This window comes from Sander lucioperca, chromosome 17 (genome assembly GCF_008315115.2).
Source record: "Sander lucioperca isolate FBNREF2018 chromosome 17, SLUC_FBN_1.2, whole genome shotgun sequence".
Lineage (NCBI taxonomy): Eukaryota > Metazoa > Chordata > Actinopteri > Perciformes > Percidae > Sander > Sander lucioperca.
This window is the reverse complement of record NC_050189.1, coordinates 19,417,356-19,427,355: the sequence shown is the minus strand read 5'-3', so window position 1 is coordinate 19,427,355 and position 10,000 is coordinate 19,417,356. Positions and strand designations below refer to the sequence as shown.

At 43.8% G+C, this 10,000-nt stretch overlaps 2 protein-coding genes across 4 annotated transcripts in view; both read left to right on the top strand.

The window, feature by feature from the left end:
• Nucleotides 1–10,000, top strand: part of LOC116064544 (zinc finger protein 239-like) — an 893,026-nt gene that overhangs the window by 603,306 nt on the left and 279,720 nt on the right. The gene's annotated exons all lie outside the window — the stretch shown is intronic.
• LOC116064515 (E3 ubiquitin-protein ligase Topors-like) overlaps nt 8,393–10,000 on the top strand; it is a 12,872-nt gene continuing 11,264 nt past the window's right edge. For all 3 annotated transcript variants that reach the window (XM_035993828.1, XM_035993829.1, XM_031319750.2), the window contains exons 1-2: nt 8,393–8,497; nt 8,647–9,310. In XM_035993828.1, the coding sequence (XP_035849721.1) occupies nt 8,424–8,497; nt 8,647–9,310 (738 nt within the window). In that variant the 5' untranslated portion in view covers nt 8,393–8,423. The remainder of the gene's footprint in view (nt 8,498–8,646; nt 9,311–10,000) is intronic.

Sequence of the window (10,000 nt, the reverse complement as noted above, 5' to 3'; positions counted from 1 at the left end):
GGTCACACGGCCTGGGAGGAGTTCCAAAAAGTAGGTTTTTGATCAATTGTAATTTCCCGCGTTGGGATGAAAGAGCTGTCACCACTGACGACTGGAGACGCTTTTCAACTTCCCAATTTTGCGTTTTTATTGCCAACCCCCCCTATATGTATTTTAATATTTAGACTTTTTTTGGACTTTTTTTAATATTTAAACTTTTTTAGGACTTTTTTCGGTTAATATTTAGACCTTTATTCTTGAAATATTTAGACTTTTTTTTTTAGATTTTTCTCGGTTAATATTTAGACTTTTTTAGGATTTTATTCTTTTTTTTAAGACTTTTTTCAGTTAATATTTAGACTTTTATTCTTGAAATATTTAGACCTTTTTTTAGGATTTTATTCTTGAAATATTTAGACTTTTTTTAGGATTTTTTTTAATATTTAAACTTTTTTTAGGACTTTTCGGTTAATATTTAGACTTTTTTACGACTTTTTTCGGTTAATATTTAGACTTTTATTCTTGAAATATTTAGACCTTTTTTTAGGATTTTATTCTTGAAATATTTAGACTTTTTCAACCCCTGCTGTCTTCTCCTGAAGCCTTTTTAACTCAGCCTCCCCTAATTGGACCGTACCAAATACACAGGTGATTATAGGGGTGAGCTAACCTGAGCAAGCAACAGTTACACTCAAGTTTCTCAAAACATCTTTACAATTAGATGCATCCATTACTGCTGACGTTACTATTTATACATATATATGTGCACCCGCTACGATAGGCACCCCAAATATTATGAACATGTCATCTACTGCAGAACTATCTCACCTATTGTTCTTCAGTTTAGGACTGCCCAGCGCCTCCCTCCCCTCCACTCTCAACATTACAGCGAAATTAGGAATTAAACAGACACCAAACAGTCTTAATGTTGGGAACAGGGCCCAGAGGAAAGGGAGAAAGGCATCCGTTTCACAAGAGTCAAAACTAAAATATTAAAATTAAAAATTAAAATTAAAAGTCTAGGCAGAAATGATGGCGTACGTTATGATTCAGTCAGATCTTTAATGTTAATGAGGGACATTTATCTTGTTAAAGCCACAAAAAAACAGTAAAAACATCTAAAAATATAGAAAAAAACCCCGATACGCAGCAATAAAGTCAAAGATATTTTGCTTTTTTCAATGAAATAAAGTCAAACTCTACACGTCCAATCAGGGGTCAGCTCTGCCTCAGGAGGGCGGTCCTTTCCACCAGCAGCCAATGGGCTGTCAGTGCTGCCTCAGGAGGGCGGTCCTTTACTCCAGCAGCCAATGAGCTGCCAGTGCTGCCTCAGGAGGGCGGTCCTTTCCTCCAGCAGCCAATGAGCTGTCAGCGCTGCCTCAGGAGGGCGGTCCATTCCTCCAGCAGCCAATGGGCTGTCAGTGCTGCCTCAAGAGGGCGGTCCTTTCCTCCAGCAGCCAATGAGCTGTCAGTGCTGCCTCAGGAGGGCGGTCCTTTCCTCCAGCAGCCAATGAGCTGTCAGCGCTGCCTCAGGAGGGCGGTCCATTCCTCCAGCAGCCAATGGGCTGTCAGTGCTGCCTCAAGAGGGCGGTCCTTTCCTCCAGCAGCCAATGAGCTGTCAGTGCTGCCTCAGGAGGGCGGTCCTTTCCTCCAGCAGCCAATGAGCTGTCAGTGCTGCCTCAGGAGGGCGGTCCATTCCTCCAGCAGCCAATGGGCTGTCAGTGCTGCCTCAGGAGGGCGGTCCTTTCCTCCAACAGCCAACTGGCTGCGACCCTGCTGGCGTAGATCACGTACGACCAAGACAACACCACCACGGACAGCAACACCTGACACAGAGAGAGAAGAGGAGTATTAGCTCAGTGTTTCCCATGCATAGGGTCTCACACACACACACACACTTAAATGCCCTCTGTAAATAGACAGTATTACATGGCTATGCTGCCGCCTGCTGGGTAAATTACAACCTGACCTACGGTGCGTAATGACAGTACAGCGGGACGTTTGCCTTCAATAGAGCGACAGTAATAACCTAATATACCATCATTACTGAGACACACACACACACACACACACCATTACTGAGATTAAACTACATTCTCCGTCACAGAAACAGAGACACAACTCTTGCAGCGCACATGAACAGATGCACAATATCAGCTCACACATAAAATAGCACGCTCGTGAATTAGCCTGCTGTTGCTAACGTACATTCATAAATCCTGTATGACATCGTCCCTACATTACATCAGTCTCACTCATTAATGCACGCACACAGTGGTGTCGACAAACTTAGTCCAATGAGGGGAGAAAGGAAAAGGTGATAGCGCTCCACGTTGAAGCGTAACTCTCGCCAAAATGCAACCTAGGGTCTTTTTGTGAATGTACCCGAAAATATTAATATTGCGATACTATGCCGTATCGTTTTTTTCCTCCACCCCTATTGAAGTGTAACTCTCGCCGAGTCAAACTTTCGTTTAAAAGCATATTTAGGACGGAATCGCCACTCTTAAGATTTACCGTATTCTCGTTTTTAGGTCAAATGGCCTTTTGAATGGGAGAGCTAGGGACACTTTGATGCTAGCCTCAAAATCGCTATTTTTAAACCACTAAGAAGGCTCGACACAACATGAGACTTTGCTCCAAGTATCACCAGGAGCTCTACACCTTAACGGAAGACTTGACAACATTGTCTGTGTACACAGAGTTTACTAAAAAGAAGGTTTTGTAGCTGTTGTTCTTCCGGTCGCCGTCTATCGAGCCAGTCAGAAATAGTCGAGGGAGGAGAGTAAAGACGGAAAGCTCCTAAAGCTTAGTTCCATATAAATGCAGGGATAATTCGTTGTTTTGTCGTTAGTGAAACACAATATTGACCTTGTAGTTGAAAAAGGAGCCTCGTATAAGAATGACATTTCCTCCTATGGAGTCCGTTCATTCACATTCGGAGATCGCCTGTTTTTGACTGGGAAAATGGCGGATAGCGTAAACAACAATAACTGCTAACGTGAGTTGCTCAAAACCTTTCTTTTTAGTAAACTCTGGGTACACAGACAATGTTGTCAAGTCTTCCGTTAAGGTGTAGAGTCCCTGGTGATACTTGGAGCAAATTCTCATGTTGTGCCGAGTCTTCTTAGTGGTTTAAAAATAACTACTTTGAGGCTAGCATCAAAGTGCCCCTAGCACTCCCATTCAAAAGGCCATTTGACCCAAAAACGAGAATACGGTAAATCTTAAAAGTGGCGATTCCGTCCTAAATATGCTTTTAAACGAAAGTTTGACTCGGCGAGAGTTACTCTTTAATAGGGGTGGAGGAAAAAATCGATACAGCGTCGTATCGCAATATTTTCCGTGGCAATACTGTATCGATACACAGACGCCAAGTATGGATCTATTATTATAAATGTGTTGGTCAGTTTGTCTGCTTGACGATCCCATTTTGCAGCAACAACATTGAAGTGAGATGAACAAAGAGGAATGGATCTTTTTAGATAAAACAGATGTTGACAAAATTTCCTTTTGGGGACATTTTTTGAAATTGGGAAAAATTAGAAGTTGGAAAAAAGGTAATACACTGCAATATATCGCAGAATATTGCATATATATATAAAAAATTTAAAATCTAGGGCTGTCCTCGACTAAAGAAATTCTTAGTCGACTAACACTTATATGATTTTGTCGATTAATGGATTAGTTGATGTTATCGACAGAGCTGTGCTCTTTGAGAGGTGGTTAAGACTAGAAAAGCACAATATAAATGTAGTTAATTAACCATCTGTAAAACTGACTTTCTCCACAATTAATCCTGCAAAAGCACCACTTTAAATCTTGTTTTTACCAGAAATGTGCTCATAAGTTTCTTGGAAATGAGTAATTAAGCATGAATAACCATAAAAAATGACTCATCAACTAAAGAAATCTTAGTCGACTAAGACCAAAACGACCGATTAGTCGACTAATCGACTAAGAGGTGGCAGCCGTATTAAAATCGCAATAATATTGTATCGTGACATAAGTATCGTGATATCATATCGTGACATAAGTATCGTGATGATATCGTATCGTGAGGCCTCTGGGGATTCCCAGCCCTACACTTTAAGCTCCAGCAAAGGAAACTTCCTTAAAACAAAATGAGAAATCCGTAACGAAATAGGTTTGGGATAAACTGAAGGACGTCTGACCAGAATGTTTCTGTGTGGAAACATTTCCAAAATAAATGGGAAATATCTTGATCTGACCTTTTACAGAAAGAGCGAGCTACAACTGACAGGGAGAGAGAGAATGTATCTGCAGCCAGTCCAGTCTGCTCAGAGCGATGGTCTTTTTCACAAACAGGTTGAACGTAAGAGGGGGAAAAGTAGCTTCCACTTAAGATGCCCTATCTCTCATCTCTCATCCTGCACAGCACAAAGACCGACGCTGTTGGTAATTTCCCGTCCAGCGCCCGCGACTAGGATTAGTGTCTGACAGGGTGGGGGGGCATCACGATGGTGGCTCTCCATCGTCCATCGGCACAACCCTAACACACACACACACACACACACACACACACATAGACGCGCACACACACACACACACACACACACACACACACACAGACACACACACACAGAGACAAACACAGACATACACACACACACACACACACACACACACACACACAGAGAGACAAACACAGACATACACAAACACAGAGAGACACACACACACACACACACACACACACACACACACACACACACACACACACACACACACACACAGACACACACACACACACACACACACACACAGAGAGAAAGAGACACAGACACACACACACACACACACACACACACACACACGCGTTTTTTTGCTGATTAATACTTAAGTTACATTTTGAATTCAGTACTTCTACTAACTAACTAACTAACTAACTAACTGACTAACTAACTGACTAACTAACTAACTAACTAACTAACTGACTGACTAACTAACTATATACCCGGTGAAGCAGAGAAATAATATCCCAACTGAACTATGAGCTTCATGTCTTCTTTAGTTGTTAAACCTCTCAACTTTAGTCATGCTAACGCTAGCCGGTTGCTAACTGTCAGCTAACGCTAGCCGGTTGCTAACTGTCAGCTAACGCTAGCCGGTTGCTAACCGTTAGCTGCTATCTCAACAGAGTTTCTGTCCGGTAACGGAGAACAGGTGTACCGTTAGTTAACGTACCACCGAGTAGATCCCGTCCAGAGTCCGTCTACTGAAGCTCGCCATCTTCTGATTTAACGTTCAAAAACAAACAGAAGACGGTTAGGTTGGTTTGTTTACATCGCTTCCTTCTGCTACTTCCGGTTTATAACGGCGAATATTACAGCTCACCAGCGCCACCTGCTGCTCCGGAGGGTCTAGGCCAACCACAGGAGGAAGCTGGTACTACACGAGATATTTACACTTAATTAGGACTTTATTCTTTGAATATTTAGACTTATTTTTAGGATTTTATTCTTTTAATATTTAGACTTTTATTTTTAGAATTTTTTCTTTTAATATTTAGACTTTTATTCTTGAAATATTTAGACTTTTTTAGGATTTTATTCTTTGAATATTTTAACTTTTTGTTTTGATTTTTTTTCTTTTAATATTTAGACTTTTTTAGGATTTTATTCCTTGAGTATTTAAACTGTTATTCTTGAAATATTTAGACTTTTTTTTTAGGATTTTATTCTTTTGATATTTAGACTTTTATTTTTAGAATTTTTTCTTTTAATATTTAGACTTTTTTTTTTTTTTTTTAGGATTTTTTTCTTTTAATATTTAGACTTTAATTCTTGAAATATTTAGACTTTTTTAGGATTTTATTCTTTGAGTATTTAAACTGTTATTCTTGAAATATTTAGACTTTTTTTTTTTTAGGATTTTTTTCTTTTAATATTTAGACTTTAATTCTTGAAATATTTAGACTTTTTTAGGATTTTATTCTTTGAATATTTTAACTTTTTGTTTTGATTTTTTCCTTTTAATATTTAGACTTTTTTAGGATTTTATTCTTGAAATATTTAGACTTTTTAGGACTTTTTTATTTTAATATTTAGACTTTTTTAGGACATCTTTCGGTTAATATTTAGACTTTTATTCTTGAAATATTTAGACCTTTTTAGATTTTTTTCTTTTAATATTTAGACTTTTTTTTTTAGATTTTTTCTTTTGATATTTAGACTTTTGTAGGATTTTTTTCTTTTAATATTTAGACTTTTATTCTTGAAATATTTAGATTTTTTTAGGATTTTATTCTAGAAATATTTAGACTTTTTAAGGATTAAAAAAAAAGAAGAAAATATAGACCTTTTTAAGGAGTTTATTTTCTTGAAACCTGTCATCTAAGCTGCTGATAAATGTAGTTCAGCCTCTGAGATGTAGCGGAGTTCAACTGTAAAGGAACATGGAAATACTATAATACTACTACTACTACTACTACTGCTACTACCACTACTACTACTACTACTGCTACTACTACTACCACTACTATCAATACTACTCCTAATAATAATAATAATAATAATAATAATAATGTATTTAATAAGTAAAGTAACTTAACTTTGTAAATGTAGTTCTTCTGCCTTATTGACGATCTTTGGCTACACACAAAAAATGTCCCATGATGCACCGCGGCATCTCTCTCCTTCCAGCTGTATGTAGGAACCGGATCGAGCGACAACAGACACCGACAGAAATGTCTCCGTTTTTAACGGTAGTTTCGGTATAAACGGATCAGAGCGGCGGAGCCTGGTGGACCGGTAACCTAGGCAACGGTGCATGCCGCTCGCGGCGCGGATTTCTGCCCCTGAGGAGGAGAAAAACCCCGGATGAGAAGCGACCCGGGGGAGTCTTCTTCTTCTATAGCTCAGGTAGGGGGAAGCTAACCGTGTTAGCATGCTAAACAGGCTAACGGAAACCTCTCTGTTTATCATCGGTGTCCGGTATGTACCACGTCACAGCGGGGATACACCGGACGGGACCCTCCGGTGTGAAGCTGATGGATAAAATACCGATTAACGAGTTTAGAACAAGCGGAGCAGATTTGAGCTACATGCTAACAGAGCTCACTGTCTCCGTGGGTCAGGGCTAGCATGCTAACCAGCCAGCTATGTCATTTATTATATTTTTTTTAATTATTATTTGTTAATATTTTTAATATTTTTTTGTTTTAACATATTTATTTAAATTTTCTTAATTTTTTTAATAACAATTTTCAAAATATTTATAATTTTATATTAGTTTATTTTCTTCTAATGTGTGTGTTTGTTCTCGTTTTCTAAAACACTGCTGTTATTAACAGTTAATTAAACTTTATAAATGTGGAGAAGCTAACTAGCTTAGCCGCCTGTTAGCTTGTTTAGCTGCACCGAAGCCAATGACAAGAAGCATCAAAACACACACACACACACACACACACACACACACACACAGAGACATAAACAGACACACACACACACACAGACAGACACACACAAACATACATATAAACACACACAGACATAAACAGACACAGACACACACACACACACACACATATATAAACAAACACACCGACACACATACACACACACAAACAAATACACACGCACACAGACACACACACACACACACACACACACACTGTCTCCAACTATAATATGGTATTTATAAAATATAACTTGTGTGTTGTCATCCTGTTCTCTCTAACCCTCCTTCCTTCTCTCCTTCTCTTCTCGCGGCTGAATCTTCTCCTCGCCGCCCGTTCTCAGGTGATGGCGCCCACGCGGATGAAACTACGAGTCCGTCGGCGTGGCAACGCGGCCGCGGCTGGCGACGGTGATGGCCAGGCGGAGGAAGAGGAGCGGAGACGGAGAGAAAGCGGCGCTCGCAGCAGCCGGAGGAAAAACACCAACAACACCTCAGCTACGCCCAACGCCACGACCACGGCGTCCTCGTCTCCCCCGCCGCTGCCACTGGCCTCGGCGCGGGCGCCCGCGGCGGCCGAGGAGGCGTCGCCGGACTCCAAGTGCCCGATCTGCCTGGACCGCTTCAACAACCTGGCATACCTGGACCGCTGCCTGCACCGCTTCTGCTTCCCATGCATCCAGGAGTGGTCGCACAACAAGGCGGAGTGCCCGCTCTGCAAGCAGCCGTTCGCCTCCATCCTGCACTCCGTGGTCGCCGAGGACGACTTCAAGGAGTACACGCTGCGCCCGCCGCCCGCCAACAGCAGCGTGGCCGCCACCGTGGCCATGGTGGCGGCCATGGCGTCGGCCGCGCGCAGCGACCACCAGATGAGGCTGATGCTGAGGCGGCACCGCGGGGCGGACGGCGAGGCGGCCGTGGGGGGGGCCACGCGGCGGCGCCGGAGGGAGAGGGGAGGGGCGGGGGGGAGGAGGGGGGGGGGCGGGGTGTGGGAGTGGTACCTGGACCCCCCGCCGGCTCCCGCGATGCCTCGCCATCACGCCGTCTCGCCGGTCGTTGACAGCGAGGACGGAGAGGAGCTGGAGGAGGCGAGGACGAGGTACGGCGCTGACATTAGACACGTGTGTGTCTGTCTGTGTGTGTGTGTGTGTGTGTGTGTGTGTGTGTGTGTGTCTGTGTGTGTGTGTGTGTGTGTGTGTGTGTGTGTGTGTGTGTGTGTGTGTCTAACCCTGACTGTGATTGTTTCAGCCCGAGGCCGAGGGGGGCCGACCTGACTGAGCGTGGCGTGATCTTCGAGGGTCTGACGGGACTCAGCGGCGCCGTGGCGCCCATCGCCACCAGCGACCGCGCGTCGCGGCGTTTGATGACGCGTCTGGCGGCGCGGCAGCGGCTGCAGCGAGAGGGCGGCGCCGTGCGGGCGCTGAGGGAGCGAGAGACGTTGGCGTTCCGCCGCGCGCTCTACCGCAGCGCCGTGCGGGTCCGTGGCGTCGCCGGTAACCAGGGGCAACAGCAGCGTGACATCACGGCGGAGAGCTTCCGCAGGAACCCGTCCCAGCTGCATCGGCTCCGCCCCTGGCTGCGCCGGGAGCTGACCGTGCTGTACGGCGCCCACGGCACGCTGGTGGACATCGTGCAGCGCATCATCACAGCGCGGCTAGCACGCCACGGGCTGGAGGACACGCCCACCGTAGAGGAAGAGCTGCGACCGTTCCTGCTGGCGCGCACCGACCACTTCCTGCACGAGCTGGTGAGCTTCGCCCGCTCGCCGCTCAGCCTGGAGAGCTACGACCTGCAGGCCGTGTACGAGCCGTCGGCCGCCGCCGTGCAGCTGGACGCCAGCGATGGCTCCGACAGCAGCTCCGTCATCGCCATCTCCGAGGGCGAGGACGACGACGAGCGCCCGACCGCTCAGGTGAGCTAACGTTTGTAGTTTGTAGTAATCTTGTAGTAATCCGTTCTTACCTTTCACAATAAAAGCCCGAGACTGTTGAACTCACTCCGAGTTCTTACCTTTCACAATAAAAGCCTGGGACATATTACCTCGACCAGGGGTTGTTAAACTGTTTTCAATAATGTTCCCCTTTTGAATTGTTTCTTTAAGCCAAGTACCTCCTGACCAGCGCTAATAATTTTCGGTAGAAAAAAACGTCAATATAAAGAGGAAGAATACAGCGATGTCAGCGATAGATTTACTAAACTACAGCCTTGGACCTGGAAAACATTTAAATGCTGATGAGAAAAGGAGACAACTGTAAAAAAAGACAACAACTTGGAAAAAGATGGTAGAAAGAAGGAAGGAAGGAAGGCAAGAATAGGTTAAAATAGTATCAAAAACTTCAAAAACAGTGACATAACTTTGAAAGAAGCGAGAAACTTACTAAAAAGTAGAAGGAAGGAAGGATAGATTAGGTCCAAAGAAGGCGACAAATGTCACATTTTTGGTAGGAAACAAAGTCTACATGAAGAGGAACAATGTTCTGGACAACAGCCTTGTAACTATTAAACATTTAGTTAAATATCTCACGTACCCCCTGCAGTCCTCCAAGTAGAGGGCTGCATTGGGATTGGGTCCCGCCGGGTCCCGCGGGACCCAACGCAAATC